We start from the raw sequence: 19,122 nt of genomic DNA on the forward strand, positions 1-19,122 counted from the left end.
AATGTTATAGTGCTTTGAAACAGAGGAGGGAAAAATGTATTAACAATGAAGACATATGGCTTTAGTGTTCGACTACATGCAAAGTCTATTATACTTGCCAGCTATACCAGTTCAAGATATCTTATATTTGGGGCAATTAACCGTTGATATGTTTTCCATTCACAATTTGAAGACGGAAAAAACTCATTTCTTTGTGTATCATGAGGGAGAGGGAAGAAAAGGTGCAGATGAAGTGTCATCATTTCTCATTGTATGTATGTATTTATTTACACTGCAAGTGGGCAAGCACCCGGTGGCAGTGGTATACACAATATAAACAATACACAATAAAATTTATAATACACAATACAGTTATACAATACACAATACAATTATATACACAATACAATTTAACACAATAATTACAATTAATAATAAAACATAAATAAAATACCTAATATAAATAAAATACCTAATTGATTATATTCATGAATTTGTTCCAAAGAATATATCAGAATTACGTTTATTTTCTGATAACTGTTGTGGACAAAATAAGAACAACACTCTTGTAAGAACTTGTTTGACTTTAACTGATATGAATCGGTTTGATAAATTTCTCCACTTCTATCCACTGAGAGGACATTCGTTCTGCCATGTGATCGGAAGTTTTGGATGATAAAACGTGCTCTTAAGAGGAGAGACAGAATTTACACACCCTGTGAATATTGTGAGCTTATTGTTTCATTTTCAAAGACTAGTGCATTTTCATTGAAAATAGTTAAGACAAGTGATGTTAAGGATTTTACAAACTGATGGCCTCAATTTTATAAGAATATGACTGTATATAGAAACATCACGTGCTCATAGAGACATAAAACAACACTTCAATGTATCCCAGTTTAGTTATTTCGAATACTCGTCCAAAAAGAAAAGGGTCTTGTAATAAAACTTGGATTGGTGGAATGGTAGAGCACACTTTTCATCTGTCTCAGCCAGGAAGAGTTTCACACACATTTTCTATTCAAGCATTGTATCCAGGTGGTAAAATTCCAATAAAACTGAAAAAGATAGAGGATGTTAAAAAAGTCCTTCGATATATCCCTGAGGAATACATTCATTTTTATGAACAGGTTTTGTCCTGACCACTTGCTGAAACTTAAACATTCATAAATTACAAAGCAGGACAGTATGTCGACAGTAGAACATATTTTGTAAAGAAAATGCGACGCTAACATGTCATATATGTTATTATAATAATAGTTACCATGTGTTTATGTTTAAGCTGTAATGTTACACTACTCATCTATGAATAATGTCCTTCATTTTGTACTGCAATTAATCTTTAAAACTCATTTAACTTCGGAATTGTATATTATTTTCATTTCAGAAAGGTACCAAAGTCAATCAAGTTTGAACATTTTTTACTCTAAATTATTTCAGTTACGAGCATTTGCCTATACAGAATCTATTTCTCATAATCAGAAGATTATGCAGTAGTTATTTTTTTTCGTTACTCTACATTCTGTTTTATTGTGGTAGACAGTTTTTTTTTTTTCATTTCCCACAACTTTGTTTCAAGTGACTTAGGTACCTTTCTGCAATGACACATTCATTTATCTATTTTAATTACCTACGTTATTAAAATGTCTTCATTGTTAATAAATTATCATTACGAAATTATATTACGTTTCGAAGTAAAATTATATTGATTATGTATGTGAAACATTTTGTTATCCCGGTCTTCCTTATTTTTACAAGCAGTAGTTGGCAACTCTACAATACATTGTTACTCCTTTGCAACATGTTATTTCACTTGTAGAATTGCCAACATTATTTCAATTAATTTCCATTGATTATTGACATTGCAGCTATCTTTATTTTTTCTTCTCTTGGCACCCGTCCACTCCGATAGAATTTAATGGGTTTTTCCCCCTTTACTTTTGGTTAGTATTTTTTCTTGTTTTCTCATGTTTTTTTTTCTTTTGTCGAATGATTAGAACTCTCGGAGAGAGACTTTCATGGCCTACTGTCACAATTTTGAAATGTTTATTATCCCACGGACCCAGGCCTATTGCAATAACCCTATTTTATAAGAGTATGTTAGGATTATAATTTATAATTGAAATGTAGGCCTATACTTAGTTATTAGTTACATAACCTACAGACGTTGAAACACTTCATACATAAGTGCCTCGAATAGTATACCTACTTCCACGAAGTTGCCGTTCATATTTTAAGAAGCCCTGGTTCTACCACAGTCTAGTATATAGAGTCACGAAGCTCAATACGTAAGGAATATGCATTCATAGATAGTTGCTAACCACTAGGATCGCTACTATCGCCTCATCACAGACAATGCGAAATAGGCACAGTCTATTGTTCCTAGCACCCTCAACAACTCAAGCTTCGTGACTGTATATACTAGACTGTGATTCCACGCTTAAACATGCTCTCACCTTTCTCTTGTTTATAATCTTCTATGTCAAGTAATTATGATGCCTATGATATATGTAATCCTGGCTCAGAGCGGAAGATTTTGAAAGAAAAGAAATTCATAACGTGATTTCCTTCAGAAGGAAAGTAAAGCCAGAAGATTTATGCCCTCAAAAAAAAAAAAAAAACGCTTTTGGAGTGGAAGGCTATAAGTAAAATTTATTTGCCATTTCTTGTTCAAATTCAGCTGTTGATCATCCTTCACTATTATCTATAGGTAATAATTTCATCTTATGGATATCCCTACCTGAGAAAGAGAATTCTCAACATGAGATTCTAGGAGAAGTTTCATCCGTTAAATTTAAAGATTTTTGGCAACTAACATTCATTTCTTTCTTCTGTATGAATTATGTCCTCAGCCAACGTTTAATCTTCGTTTTCCTTTTGAAAATTTCTTCTCCTTATTCTGAACTTATTTCTGTCCGTTTGTCTATTTGAACCGTCTAGTTTTCGGTAGATGAATTTTAATTACTATATCTTCAGATCTGGGTATATTTCGAAAAAAATGCGTTGACAAAACCCAAATTTGGAATTGGTCAAGTAGTTTACCTATTTGTTATCAAAATGTTGATAGATTCGAAAAAGAAAACTAAAGGAATCAGCTTTTAAAGTAGGCCTAAGTTGAGTCTCTTCAGTCGGAAACCTCTCAACTAGAAAAAGAAAACGAAAGGAATCAGCTGTATGAAAAATACGAATTCTTTGATAAATTAATAGATACCGAAAGACTAAACTGAACCAGTTGAATATTAAGATATCAGGGTTGACCTATACATTTCCAAATTATTAATTAAAACTAATACTGTCGCTGCAAAGAACCGATTTCTGGCAGTTCTGTAACGTTCTTTTTTCAACTCTTTTGTACTTACTGTCCGCTAAATTCGTCACTCGCTTTTCCGACACTACAAAGCAAATGAAGACGGTGGTGTCGCACAGATCTTTAGTTCAGTTGTCGTCGTAATGTAAACACTTTCTTCCACGTTTAACAGTGCCTCTGAGAGTAGAACGGAATACTGCTAGCTTCAACACCGTACTCTGGCTCTGTGCCTTTCATGTGCTTAGAGACGTCAGGAGTCGCTTTTTCGGCTGCGACAACTGTGGATGATGAAGAATTAAAATAAAGCTTGTAGGTAAAAACCTGTAAACAAAGTTCAAAAGGAAGTCAGGTTAACCATTAAAAGAAATATTTTGAATAGCCTATTTTCCATGTAGACGCAGTGGTTTTATAAAGCGAACCTTGATGGTGATACTTGGTTTAATTATAGTTGTTGCACTGCCATTCCGTAATGAGTATTAATATTCCCTGTAGAAAATTATCTGAATCAAACTTTCGTTTCCCGGTTCGCGGGCCACTGGCTAGTTACTGTACTCATAGAGCTCGCGCGCTGGTTTTTCCTCTCGCGTTGTAAACAGAATATTTTAATGTAGGCACCAACTCTATTCGCTGAAAGCAACAAACCTCTGTCTCTATTGTCTCGCTTGTTTTCATTTCATTGTACATATAAACAACGCCGTAAAAGAAAACAATGTTTTTCATGACTTCATTCACACAAGCAATCAGTGGAACACTATCCAGAACAAACTTGTCGGACCAACTGCGATATAACAATAATAATAAACTCAAAACTTCCTTTTTGCAATACTGGGAAATCGTCAAATCGTAGTAAGATTATGTATACTTGTCTAATTCTAGAATTAAGACACTATCAATTACTTAGAATAAGTCTAAACAATAATAATAATAATAATAATAATAATAATAATAATAATAATAATAATAATAATAATAATATTTTCTGCGCATTCTGTGGTATGACCCCATATTCAATTTCTTTTATTTCTGTACTAGCCGTACCCGTGCGCTCAGCTGCACTCGTTAGAAATAAATATAAAGTAATTACATAATTAAAATAGGACGTTTGATCCAGGGAACATTTGTGTTTGATAGAAGGATAAATCGTTTAATATGTTACTTAATTTAAATTGCATCCAAATAATTAAAATGCGATCGTTTTGGTCCAGAGACACTCATTTGGTGCAATGACAATTCCTTTAACCTGTTTCTTAATTTTTATTACATACAACCATAGTTTAATGAAGATTGACATCATTTAGATTTAATGTGTATATTTTATTTTACTTGTTATAGGTTTCCATCGAATTATGGTAATAACTTAATTTTAACCCTTGTTTTCTACGTATTCAGTAAATGGCGCTTGGCCCACTATGGTTGTGAACTCTTCAAATAACTTAAATTATATTATATCATATTATATTATATTATATTGTATTATATTATAGTATATTATATTATATTATATTATATTATATTATATTATATTATATTATATTATATTATATTATATTATATTATATTATGTTATATTATATTATATTATATTATATCAGAAGTTACTCTAATAACATTATAGCATTATGTCCAGCTAGAGAAACTACACTTTCCAATGGTGAAATAATAATTAATTATACAAATCGGTTAATTTAGCTTCCGATATTACTTCATACAAACACAGAAACATTCTCCGTAGGCTATCTGTCATAGCTTTCGATTGTTGCTGTCCAAGGCCCCTTATAGACGAAGTCATTTGTTTTTTAATTCATTACACGGCCTTAGATGGCAGTTATTTTAATTTTAAAACCCATTTATCTCATTAAATATCAGTCCTATCAAAATTTTTCAAGGAATAAAACTTATCGCAAATTATTTTTAAAGAAACTTTTGTTATGTAACATTTTTCACAAAAATCAATAATAAGCGAGATATTTCGATTTATTTAATTCAGGTCCCCTTATAACCCCCCTTTTAATGTATTTTGAATGCCATATAGCCTAAAATCTAAGTTACAACGAACTTAATTTATATTCTAATTTTCATCGAAATCCGTTCAGTCATTATCGCGTGAAAAGGTAACAAACATACAGACAGACAGACAGACAGGCAGACAAACAAAAATGTCAAAAAAGCGGTTTTCGGTTTCAGGGTGGTTAATTATATATGTTAGGACAAATTATTTTTGGAAAATCGAAAATTACCAGAAAAATTTCGGCTACAGATTTATTATTAGTATAGATTGGGCATATCTTTAACCATATTAATGCGTTACTTTCTGGACAGATGGCTAGTTCGTTGCGGAAGATGACTAATGGTTATGTCGGAGCGTAATAATTAAGGGTTAAAGTATGGGGTAGGAAGCGTGTCGTGGTTATTTTGTAATTGGTACTATTCCGAAATTTGCCTGGAGAGACGGCGTAAAAACCAAATCAGGACAGCTGGCCCCCTTTGGATCGAATCCCGCATCTCCTGAATACAAGGTAGGTATGCTAACCACAACGCGACCGTGCCCGGAATGATGTTGATAGCAATAATAATAATAATAATAATAATAATAATAATAATAATAATAATAATAATAACGGAGACTAAGAGCAAGGCAGAAAAAAGGAAAGATTGGAGAATGCTGGGTTTACAGTGAAAGACTTGTCCTTGGGCAGAAAACTATGAAATTATTATTATTATTATTATTATTATTATTATTATTATTATTATTATTATTATTATATTAACGAATTCAAGTCCACACCTGTGGAGTAACGGTTAGCGCGTCTGGTCGCGAAACCAAGTGGCCTGGGTTCGATTCCCGGTCGGGGCAAGTTACCCGGTTGAGGTTTTTTCCGGGGTTTTCCCTCAACCCAATATGAGAAAATGCTGGGTAACTTTCGTTCCTGGATCCTGGATTCGTTTCACCGGCATTATCACCTCATTCAGACGCTAAATAACCTAAGATGTTGATAAAGCGTCGTAAAATAAACTGCTAAAATAGAAAATTAACGAATTCAAATTCAGTCAAATGATAAATTTTTGGATAAATAATAATTTGAAGTATAGTTTCTGTTATACAAGAGAGTAAAATTGTAAGTCCCATGTGGTAGTTTCATTTCACTTGAAAGGTCTCTTTCTTCACGAAAAAATGCTGGGTAACTTTCGGTGCTGGACCCCGGACTCATTTCACCGGCATTATCACCTTCATTTCATTCAGACGCTAAATAACCTAGATGTTGATAAAGCGTTGTAAAATAACCTAATAAAATGTTTAAAAAAATTCACGAATAAAGATTTATAGAAGAAAAATTGGCTATGTTTTCAGACTTTCCCTTGCTCGTTTCTCAACCCATGGATTATGAAGCCATTGAATCACATTTATTCAAAATCTCACCATCAGTTGATTCATTTTTCGTTGAAGATGTTTGACGATATAGGAAGCGGAGCGTTCGCCAGGTTTATGGGATTGGATAGAAAGCGGGGTGTGGACCGTTGGAATTAGTATTACCCCGACATTTATATGGATACACTTGGAAAACCACGAAAAACCCGTCAGGATAAGCTGTACTTGGGATCGAACTCAAATCTTACGAACACAAGGCAGACGTGCTAACCACGAAACTATCATGTTAGGTAGTACTAATAATGGAAATTATAACAGTAAAAGAAAAAAGAAATATTGCTTGTGGTTACTAACGTAGAGCCTTCGAGTTCTATTTCCGTTGACTACTTGACTCTGTCATAAATCATATGTTTGTTGAAACGAATTCGCACATTGCTGACCATATGTGCTATTCTCGACTTTTCTTTTGTTGGTGGTGCAATATTCCCACAGAAATATAGTCGGGATGGGAAAAGTGAGTCAGTCAAAGATAAGCAGAAATCTTGCTACATAAGCTACAGTAGTCTCGTCCAACCCCTTTCAAGACGCTGGTCAAATACGTTACTTTTATGTTCCAGAATATGTTTCAGTATTGACTAACGATTCCGAACATTCCTGCCACGTTAATAAGATGATTGAGATTTTACGAATTGAAAGTAGAGAAATGGGAGTATCCCGTCAAAATCTGTCTCTGTACTTATATTGCCTCTGTCTGTCGAAATTCTGCTCATACCCGCCGGAGTCACACTTTAAAGCTGATGCACTTACAGTATGATTAAACTGTCAGGCGCTTAATCCTGTTATCACCGATCATATCCCAGATTTATATTTATATTACATTTGATGTGAGGAGTAAGTATTTTATATCCGTCAGTCTGTTAGGTTTTGTGCATCCCTGAATACCTAGCCTTCAGATTTTAATGCCATTGTCGGAAAGTTCAGAACTTTCGCAATACTGTATCTTTATCTTGTATTTTCCAGATTGGAGCATCATAATATATCACTGTTCTCACAGATCCTGCAAGGACAATATTTCCGCGTGTAGCATAAGTTTGGGCTAGAATTGGAGCCCTGTTTATTCTGTAAGTTTATAGGCCTTACAAATACAGCATACCCTGGTTTTAACTAGCGTTTTCTGGCCTTTGCGATTGAGCACTAATGTGAGATCTGACGACGTGTTGACCATTACGCTACAAACTAACAATCAAAAACAGCATCATTCGTTCATCATTTTGACAGTGAATAGTTCCTGCAGCCAAGAGCTTCGTTAAATGAAGCATTTGAAAACAAAACAACCCCCACTCCGTTCTCTGTGAGCATGCGCTTCGACTATGCTTTTATGGTTGACGTAATGATACGTTGACTTAGGTCACTTTCGCACGTATACTGAGTCTTGTTTGCAGCTTTGCCTGGCGGCTGGCATTTTAATGGCGACGTCGACCTTGGAACGTTGGGACCGCATCTGGTATCGAACTAGGCACGGACAATAAACATATTGGCCCAGTTACACACGATGAGACCACCGCATGTTACGTTAGGCGCACTTCTAGCAGACGGTAAGAATATGCAGTAAACAAGAAGCAGCAGGCGAACCTTGATGAAGGCAATGCAATAAAATTATACGTATTAATGCATTCATTTATCTGCGCTGCTTATAAATGTGGCTAAGTTTACTTATGGTTAAATGTAGGTACGTTTTCCAAGCAGTCTGATGATTTCCTAACTTCATATAAAAGAGAGGGGAGTCATGAAATGGCATAGTTCCAATTTAGGTTGTAGTTAAAGTAACCAACGTAATATATGTATGTACTGTATATTATATACAATATATTTTATACAAATTTTGTCAAAATATTCACAGTCGTATTTTTTAACGTTTAAAAACGCTTATTTATGAGCCTGCACTGGACACAAAATATAAGTCACGCCGGCACATAACATAGTTAAATGGCTGTAACTTACAATCAGTATGTGCACCTGTTTTTTTTTTTTTTTTTTTCATTTAATTTATTTTATTCAATAGATCTTAACATTTGGTTTGAAGCTTTAAAATGTGGAACAAGTCAAGAGTTATAGAATTTCTTGGTGAGATGAAGGGAGGCCGAGAATTCGCCACAGATTACCTGACATTTGTCATATGGTTGGGGAAAACCTCGGTAACAACCAAATCAGGTAATCAAACCAAGACGGTGGGAATCTAACCCAAGCCCGAGCGCAGCTCCTGATCAACAGGCAAATGAGTCTGCCAACTGAGTTACGCTAATGGCTCTACAAGAATATACAATACATAACAAGTAGTTGAACTATACAAAAAATACAATACATAGCAAGCAGTTGAACTATACAAAAATATACAATACACAGCTAGCATATTAATTCAATTTACAAGCATAACAATTCATCAGTTTAGCAATACAAAATTATGCAATACCAGTACATAACCAGCAGATAATTCAGTTTAAAAGCATAAACAATTAATCAGGTGAGCTATACAAAAATGTGCAATATATAGCAAGTAGATTAATTCAATTTACAAGCATAAACAATTCATCAGGTGAGCTATACAAAAATATGCAATATATATAGCAAGTAGATTAATCCATTTTACAATCGTAAACAATTCATCAGGTGAGCTAGACAAAAATATGCAATATATAGCAAGTAGATTAATTCAATTTACAAGCATAAACAATTAATCAGGTGAGCTATACAAAAATATGCAATATATAGCAAGTAGATTAATTCAATTTACAGACATAAACAGTTAATCAGGTGAGCAATACAAAAATATGCTATATATTACAAGCATAAACAATTTATCAGTTGAGCTATACATAAAAGATGTGGTGATAAAGCAAGCAGATAAATTCAGTTTACATCATATACAATTCATCAGTTGAGCTGTACAAAATTGTACAATATATGGCAAGTAGATTATTCAGTTTACAAGCATAAACATTTAATCAGTTGTGTAAAATGTATGAGTATGTAAAAATTTAGTTAATTCTGTTCTGGACCTTTCCTCATGGCTCTTTGAAGCTTTAAGATAATTATTGGGCAGTGCATTGAAGACAATAATACATGAATATTGAACGACTTTTTTTTATAACAGCTTAGAATAACAGACAGTACAAACCTTTATGTAAATTAAAGAATAAATAAAAAGATTTCTGTGTAACTTATTTTATTTTATAATCATAGACATCAATAGATAACAAAATGAAAAATTAGTTACCTTCATGAATGATACTTCTGAAAGACGAACTGATAAAGGGCATGTCAAAAACACTTCTTTTATTACAGAAGTGCTGAAAACATGTATTTTCCTGAAAGTTTGGAAATCAATTGTTTCCAGTACCTGTATCGAAATACTATGTCTTTACTGCATATAATGAGAGAGTAAAAATTAGTACGGTAACAAACGAAGTAAACTTTTGTTTTTCCAGGCTATTGAAATACATTTATGTCAGTAACAGTTCTAATTTTGTAGCTCAATCTTAATCGATTTCACAGAGTTGATATAATATTATAATTGAATTATGTAATGTTATTTGTTGCAGAGGAGGACGAAAGCCAGATCTTCGTCAAATTCTTCAAGTTCCACAAGTGCTATGACCTGATCCCCACCAGTGCCAAGCTAGTTGTGTTTGATACACAACTGCTTGTTAAGAAAGCTTTCTTCGCTCTTGTCTACAATGGTATGTATATTTTCTTTTGTTCTTTCAAATTACTTAACGAATCGTTTATATTTTTTGGTCATGTGAAAATAAATTGAAGTCAGATTTAAGCAAGATAGCACTATTTTAACTTAAATTATGTAGGCCTACTAGAATTAAACAATCTAAAGTATTTTAAAGATGATCTTTTAAACAATAATTGTTTGTACTAGAAGTTCAGAATATTCTTTGTCATGCTTTGCCGATGGAATTCCAAATAAGTTTAAGCTGAACTATAGTGAATACCGGTAGTAAATACAAAATTTGACTGAAGAACTCTTGTTATTTAAATAAACAGTTACTTTTCTGTGTTAATATTAAACTATGCATTTTTACCTTAATTAACTAGTTTCGATGTGGTGACTAGAATTCAGAAGATGATGCACACCATATCGAAATTAGTCAATTAAAGTTTAATATTAACACAGTGAAGTACAGATAGTTGTTTATTTAAATAACTTAATTGTCTTTCAGTGATATATGTGTTAGAAAAAGTGTAATCAAGAATGAAGATAAAATGTTGAGGTAGCCTCATGGTCTAGTGGTCAGAACTTCTGGCTACAGTTCATAAGCTCCCGGGTTCGATTTTCAGTTATAGCACAGGAATTTTTCCTTGAAGAGAATCATTCCTGTGTTCGTCCATGGTCTGGAGTTTAGGTTAAGTTTAGATTGAAGATCTTTCTTGGCACCACATAGGCTAATCATGATCATCCTAGCATATCATTGGAGTAATGTAACTCCGCCTTCCAGGCACTCCAATCTCAGAAGTGGATTACACCTAAGCCACTGCTAGGAGAGAAGACCAGAAATGTCATTGATACTGACTTCTTAATAAAATAGTGGCTACTACCAAAACTTGTGTTCAGTATGTCAAATAAGTGTGTATGAGTTGCTGAGTCATTTCTTTTAGTAAGGATGGAACCTGAAAGTTGTGAAATATTCAGTACCTCTATATTAATATTGAAAAGAAAGGCTCAGAGTTAACAAATTTACAGTTCGATTTCATAATGTTTAAAGAAGTCATGACAGGAAAACACTAAAAGAATTGTATAAAGTAATGATGATTCTTGATTTTTATGGCTGGAAAATACACACTGTTCAGAATTCAGATAGTAAAAATGAGGTAGGCCAAATTACAGAATTCAGGTTGCTGCACATAAAGAAAGTTAAGACATAAGACGAAAGCTTTAGATTTTGAACCTGAATGAGAGTATTAGAGAATACAGATTGTCATTCAGACCAAAATATTGCAAAGCAAGCATTTACATTTATGAGAAGAAGCTCACTAGAATGACCGAAGAGATCAAAAGAGTAGATTATCTTAAATTATAAATTTACGATTTAATATGCAGATATAGTCAACTTTTTTTTCCGGAATTCTTGAATTTCGGTTAGTAGGACAGAATATAAGTCCAATTCTGAAAGAAGAGAGGATAGGATTATGGACGAGAATTATTATTAGTGGAATTTTCACATTGTTTGTATTTTCATTTCATTCATTGCATTTCATAGATCTTACATCATTATTGTATCTTTGAGATGTGGAACAAATAAAGAATTATACAAAATATATAATACATAGTAATTATATAAATTTAATTTACAAGCATAAATAGTTCATGAGTTGAGTTGAAGGTATGAAAATGGAGAAATGTTAATTTTGTTTTAAACTTTTTTCTTGGTCCTTTAAAGCTTTAAGATAATAGACTGTACTAGTAATACGTAAAATAGTGAACTCCTGTTTTATAACACCTGCGACTAACAGAGAATAGATGGAGAACTGATTTGTGTCTTGTAATCAAATTATGAATGTTATGATTACTACTAAAAGTATCTTCATTAAAAATAAAAATTTCGTGAGGGAAAGTACTGACAAGATAAAGTCAAGATTTCTAAATTTTGGAAAATCTTTTTAGCCTATTCATGTCCTTTTATGTACATGTCATTCTTAGAGCTTTCGTTTGTAATATAAAAATAAGTTTAGCTTCAGATAACTTACCCCAGAATATTAATCCATATTTGATTGTGTACCATAAAAGTGTATAAAATATGTCATTTTAAAAGTATCACCAGATATTAATGGGTAACATTTAGAGCTCAGTTTAGGGATAGTATATTTACGTATGTTTGCCAGTTAAGTGATTATTCTATTCCAAACTAAGAAACTTATTTTATTCTATTCCAAACTAAGAAACTTCTTGCTTAATGCTTCCTTGAGGTCACTTCCATTTAATGCAATATTAAAGGAAAAATGAGCACCACTATGTATAATAAAGTTGATGACACTGGTTTTATGAACATTAAGTGCTAGTTTGTTTGCATTAACGCTACAGTGGTAATGTTCATGAAATGATCATATTGTTTGCTTGAGATAATCACACTTTCATCTGTACTTTTAGATACTACCAAAGAACATCATTGGAAAGTAGCTAGCAGAACAATTGAAAGTAGGAATTTGTAGGTAGACAGTACGAAATAGTTATGACATTAGTCAAAACGGATGATGTAAGATCAGTTTCCATGCCACGAACAATGTCACTTCCCACTTCACCCCCAGAAAGAGTCTTATTTTGTCAAAAGAATTCATTTCTCTTATGAGGACTTGAATTTGAGGTAGTCCAGGTCTAGATGATGACAATGATGGTGATAGTGATAATGATGATAGTAATCTAATATCTGTATTGTATGGCACTAAAAGTATTGTTATTTTGCAGGCGTGAGGGCAGCACCTCTGTGGGACTCAAAGCGGCAGCAGTTTGTAGGAATGCTGACCATTACAGACTTCATTAAAATCCTGCAGATGTACTACACATCGCCCTCTGTTACTATGGAGGAGCTGGAGGAACACAAACTGGACACCTGGCGCAGTAAGTATCAGCCTTAAATTTCGTACCTACCATGATAAAAGATTCTTTCACAGTCATTGTTAGTTGAGATCATAGGCGGAGTTATGGGGGACATGGGGAGGCACTGCTCCCCCAAACTTGTCTAAACTCTTTTTTTTTTCTATTAACAGAATTGCTGGGTAACTTTCGGCGTTGGATCTCGAACTCATTTCGCCTTCATTAGTATCATTCCATTAATCATCTTAATAGTTACAGGTTAACCAGGAGGACATGACGGACGTGGTTCCAGGATCTGCCTCTAGGCAGCATCTGTCTGTGGGAGCTGCACATATCCTGCGAAGTCGCAGGGACTTTTAAGCACACTGTTGGTGACCGAGGTAGTGTAGCTCCTTTGGACAGATGACGCCTTAGTGGGTCGTGGAATCGACTGTGACATATTCTTCTGGTTAAGGATGCAGCAGATTCAAGCATATGAATTGCGAACAGATACCATTGATCTGAAGAAGCCACAGAACAACATCACAGGAAGGTGGAGGATCAGGTCTCTAGTCAGGACTGGATGCTGTGGCTGAATCGGTGCATTGACACCATACAGTGAATCATGCGCTTGAAGGTGACCATAAATGGACTTCAGCAATCACTCCATTATAAGGAGGTTGCACAATAAGCCTAAGGCTGCAGTGCTCGCCTGCGGGCCCTCCTCCGAGAAAAAGAAAATCTACCATAAATCATTATTATAAGGGATCATCTCAAGTAGGTTAGTCCTAAATTTTCAACACGAAAAAGTTACGAAGGAAGTGAAGTTAAACAGAAATTGAAACAACAATAGAACATTAAGAGAACTGTTTAAAGACAAAAATAAATTTAAGAATCTCAGATAACAACAATATAAAAACAACATACAAAAATGAACGAGGGCGTGAATAGGATGGCAGTAATGACAACAGAATTATGCATCTTATGTAGTGATAATGGAGCTATCAATAAATTATAAATCATCTTCCTTAGTGAAGGGTAAAAGAACTTATTGCAGGTTTGTAGTAAGATTAGATTTAAATCTACACTAAAAGGCAAGAGGCTGAATGACCTAGACTAGTATTCAGTCATTGGATAACAATAACAGACATTTTAAAATTCGATTCGCATCATGTCAAAAATAAATTATGAATGTCTTGATCTCAGAAATACACATAATATACCTAAGTCATACGAGTTTTAATATAAAATATAGCTGTTCAGTATTCATGTGAGTCTGATTCATAGGTCACTACTCATGTTCAGGAGACATTATCATGACTTATCACTTCTCGAAGACAGTAGCTTTAAAGGACATGACCTTATTCTATTGCTGACGACATGCAAACATTTGTAATAACTAAGTGTTGTTTCTCATAGCGCTGTGTCTGTGTTATTTTTACAGTATGGGAAGTTATTTTTAACTTATCAGTCCTACTAGTAGAAGAGAACTGAAACTTTTCTTGACCTAGTACCAGGTCTTGACCCATAGTTTGAGAAACACTGGACTAAGTTGTACCACTGATCATGACAGATGTCATAACATTTCAGTTGTCCTGATTAAATTAGTTGAATTTTTAAGGATAAATCTATTTAAGCAAAGGAAGACTGGAGTAGGTGTGAAAACTGAAATATTTTGGTACCAGTACCTATTTCGATAATAGTAAATTCAACTAGATAGACACATTGAACAAATTACTGAGCAAAGCATCAAGATGATAAATATTTTGGCTAAAGCAGCAAAATTACCGTGTGGCCAGGACATGCAGCATGAAGGCAATTTACAAAAGTGTCCTTATACCTATTGTCACCTCTGGAGCACCAGTCTGGGAAACCACTATGAAAAAAAAAAACAGGGGAGGGATCTGTAGATTAATAAACATCAAGTTCACTAACGACTATGAAGCATTCTCTGTACTGGCAGTAGAGGTCTGCATCAGTCGAGTTTAGTCAGTTCTATTTCGTGTACTAGCAAAGGAATGATGCAAGGCACATGAGAGTACAGACATGCTTTCGATTTCATGTATTGTTCATTGCAGTAGGGTCTGGGTCAGTAGAGACCTGTTAGATCTACCTGGTCTAGGTGTAGGATTCCACTGTGGCTTCCACTAACTTAGAACTAGGAGTTCCTCCTTTTGAACTTCAAGAAAGACTTACAACTGGAGAATTAATTTCCATACCCAAACCCAGTTCACGAGTAAAAAGCAAAATTTTGGATCAATTTTATGTTTTAGTGGACAAAGACAAAACTGTCATCCCAGGATTCGCTCATTGTGTTGACTGTAAACATGTACTGCGTTACAACTCCTAGTTGGAAAATACAAATTTGTAGTTTGAAGTGAGCCCTATTTGAAATATCTTCTTAGGTAAGATATAGAAAGACTGGAAAGTAGTCTCAAATGCTACCGTAAACTGGGATGAAGTTGGCTGTCCAGATTGAAGTTTGTCACAAAATAGAGACAGTTATTTTGCATTGCTGTATTCAAATTGCATCACATTTAACATTTTTCTTTTGAGAATTGTTAATGAAACATTTAAAACATTACATTAGGGATGAAGGTTAAATTAATACAATCATACTCCAGCAATGTGAAATAGTTTGTCAGTGGTCTATCATTGCAGCACTGCTTGAGACGAATTTGAAGTCAGATGTCGGATAGAATTTGGATGGGTTAAGGCAGGTGCATATCTTACAGTCTTTTCATCATATTTACATTTTTTAGTCATCTGTGTAGAGTAGCATACTTGGACATCTTAAAGTATCTATAAGATATTGTATGTCATCATATTATTTCCTTTGTTTCCAGACGTGCTGAAGAACCAGGTGATGCCTCTAGTCAGCATCTCTCCCGATGCATCATTATTTGACGCAATTCGGACATTGATACATAACCGCATTCATCGGCTGCCTGTTATTGATCCTGATACGGGCAATGTGTTGTACATACTCACACACAAACGTATCTTAAGATTCCTTTTCCTATATGTAAGTATGTTACATGATGTGCTCATTTCTAGTTTTTGTAATTTTACGTCTTAATTAAGATTGTTGAAAGAACATATTTTCAGCATTTTGATGTCGAAAATTAGGTTTCTGACATTTTTCTGTGTAAACATATTCATTTATTCATAATTTTCTGTCCAAGGGCAGATCTTTCACTGCAAATCCAGCATTCTCCAATCTTCCCTATTTTCCTCCTTCCTATTTTCTTCTGCCCTGAACTTTTCTCCTGGTCTCCATTCCTTCCAGTTTATCCTTCTGTAGCCAATTTCTTCTTAGCCAGTGACCCAGTCAGCTTCATTTCTTATTCTGACTATCCATTTTACACGCTCCATTCTTCACCAGATCCACATTTCAAATGCTTCTAATCGTTTCTCTTCACTTCTTCTTAAGGTCTATGTTTCTGCCCCCATACAATGCCACACTCCACACAAAACACTTCACTAGTCTCTTCCTTAATTCTTTTTCCACAGGTCCGCAAACAATGCTCCTTTTGCTTCTTTTGCCATTGTTATCCTCCTTTTGACTTCCTGGCAGTGGTTCATATTACTACTTATAGTGCAGCCCAAGTACGAGTATTTGAAGCTGTCCTCATTTCGAATTCGCAAGTTTACCTTCTTTATTTTTCTTCTGATAATCATGGTCTTTGTCTTGTTTACATGTGTCTTTAATCCATACAGCTGAAGATGTCATTTAGCTTCAGTAGCATATCCCTTAACATTGTCTCCTCTTCTGCTAACAACGCCATATCAGCAGCAAATCTTATGCACTTTATTCTTCTTCCTCCTACTCTCACTTCTCCCATGTTCTGAAAATACTTTTTCTTTGAATCCCTCAAATACTGTAGATCTTGAACAGGGTATGTGATAAAAGACTATCCTTGTTGTACTCCTCTCCCTATTCCACTTCCCCATGATATTTCTTCTCATATCCTGATGTAAGCATATGTGGATAGTCTACTTAACTGGAGGCTACAGAACTATCTCCACAGATACGTCTAGGAAATTACCTGGCTGACTAGTTTCGATTTTCCTAAAAAGTTGACACAGTAAAGAAGTTGTAAGGTCAATCAGTGATTATATAAGTGTTGCCGTATTGCATTCTGTGGAAAAGAAATAATTAGAAATAACCTCGGAAGAAATATTATGTAAGCACCATCCCCGTCCGTGCCGCCACCGCCATCACCACCACCACCACCACCACCACCACCACCACCACCACCACCACCACAACCAAATATAATATTTTTGTTAGACGAGCCATCACTGGTCATAAGTTCATAACATTAAAACAATTTTCCAAGTTCTCTGCACAAGAATATCCATATGCTATTTTCTATATATTACTTTTCAACTATACACACACACACATACACTATGTATACGTAAGTACATATTTATGTGTAGCTACATTTGATTCTGTTACCACATGTCTAGCTCATTAGTTTTCCAGATTTGAAACCTTGTTCACACAGAAGTCAAGTAGAAGTGTTCATGTAGAGGAGGCTTAGATCTTCAGCCTACGTTGTTTGCTACTATCAAAGCACACCAAAGATTTGTAAATGTTATCACCTTGAAAACTTAAAGGTGTACTTAGTTAATTTATGAGTTTATGAATTCGAATTTATTGAAGTTACAAATTACATATACATTACCATATTTAAAACAAATAGTTTACACCCAAAAGAACAAAGGTCCATGTTTAGAAATTGCAAGCTATTTCGGGTTTTATGCTTATTGAGGTTACATTTTATTCTGTTTTCTATTTATTGAAAACGAACTATTCATTCATTCATAGTGTTCTGCCCAAGGGCAGGTCTTTCACTGCAAACCCAGCATTCTCCAGTATTTGCTATTTTCTGCCTTCCTCTTTGTCTCTGCATATGATCCATATACGAGTATCTTAATGTCGTCTATCATCTGATATCTTCTTCTGCCCTGAACTCTTCTCCCGTTCACCATTCCTTGCAGTGCATTCTTCAGTAGACAGTTTCTTCTCAACCAGTGACCCAACCAATTCCTTTTCCTCTTTCTGATCAGTGTCAGCATCATTCTTACTTCAGCCACTCTTTCCAACACAGCTTCGTTTCCTACTCTGTCTGTCCATTTCACATGCTCCATCCTTCTCCATATCCACATTTCAAATGCTTCTAGTCGCTTCTCTTCACTTCGTCATAATGTCCATGTTTCTGCCCCATACAATGCCACACTTCACGCAGAGCACTTCACTAGTCTCTTCCTTAGTTCTTTCTCCAGAGGTCTGCAGACGATGCTCCTTTTTCTATTGAAAGCTTCCTTTGCCATTGCTATTCTCCCTTTGACTTCTTGGCAGCAGTTCATGTTACTGCTTATAATACACCTCAAGTATTTGAAGCTATCCACTTTCTTTACTGCCTCATTTAGAATTCGCAAGTTTACTTCTTTACTTTTCTTCCTATGACCATGGTCTTCGTCTTGTTGGCATTTATCTTCATTCCATACTGCTCACTGTGAAAAACGACAAACAATTCAACTTTCTTTTGTATCTGCTTTCAAGTTATGGATAGTCTGAACTTATGTATTAAACTAGTAAATATTGATTTTTTAAGATGCTATTTATTGTAATTTATCTACTTAATTTATTGTATTTTGAATCCTCTCCGGAGCGCTAGATCATTTTCTTTCAGAGGAGTGCTAGAATTTTTGTATATTAATAATAATAAAATTGTTTACAATTAAAAAACAGTATAGGCTACCGAAATGTGTGTGATAAAAATGTTTGTTTGTAAGTTTTCTTGAGATATTCCTATAGGCCTGCCCTTTCAGTACTTACTGGTACATTTCCTTTTTAATTGACCACCATACATAACACTG

At 34.4% G+C, this 19,122-nt stretch overlaps 1 protein-coding gene across 2 annotated transcripts in view; it reads left to right on the forward strand.

Moving 5' to 3' along the window:
• The window catches only part of SNF4Agamma (SNF4/AMP-activated protein kinase gamma subunit), a 1,170,361-nt gene that overhangs the window by 1,132,949 nt on the left and 18,290 nt on the right, over positions 1-19,122 (forward strand). For both annotated transcript variants that reach the window (XM_069834748.1, XM_069834749.1), the window contains 3 exons: positions 10,253-10,390; positions 13,123-13,275; positions 16,077-16,255. In XM_069834748.1, the coding sequence (XP_069690849.1) occupies positions 10,253-10,390; positions 13,123-13,275; positions 16,077-16,255 (470 nt within the window). The remainder of the gene's footprint in view (positions 1-10,252; positions 10,391-13,122; positions 13,276-16,076; positions 16,256-19,122) is intronic.

The sequence above is a fragment of the Periplaneta americana genome, chromosome 9 (assembly GCF_040183065.1).
Source record: "Periplaneta americana isolate PAMFEO1 chromosome 9, P.americana_PAMFEO1_priV1, whole genome shotgun sequence".
In the NCBI taxonomy this organism is placed as follows: Eukaryota; Metazoa; Arthropoda; class Insecta; order Blattodea; family Blattidae; genus Periplaneta; species Periplaneta americana.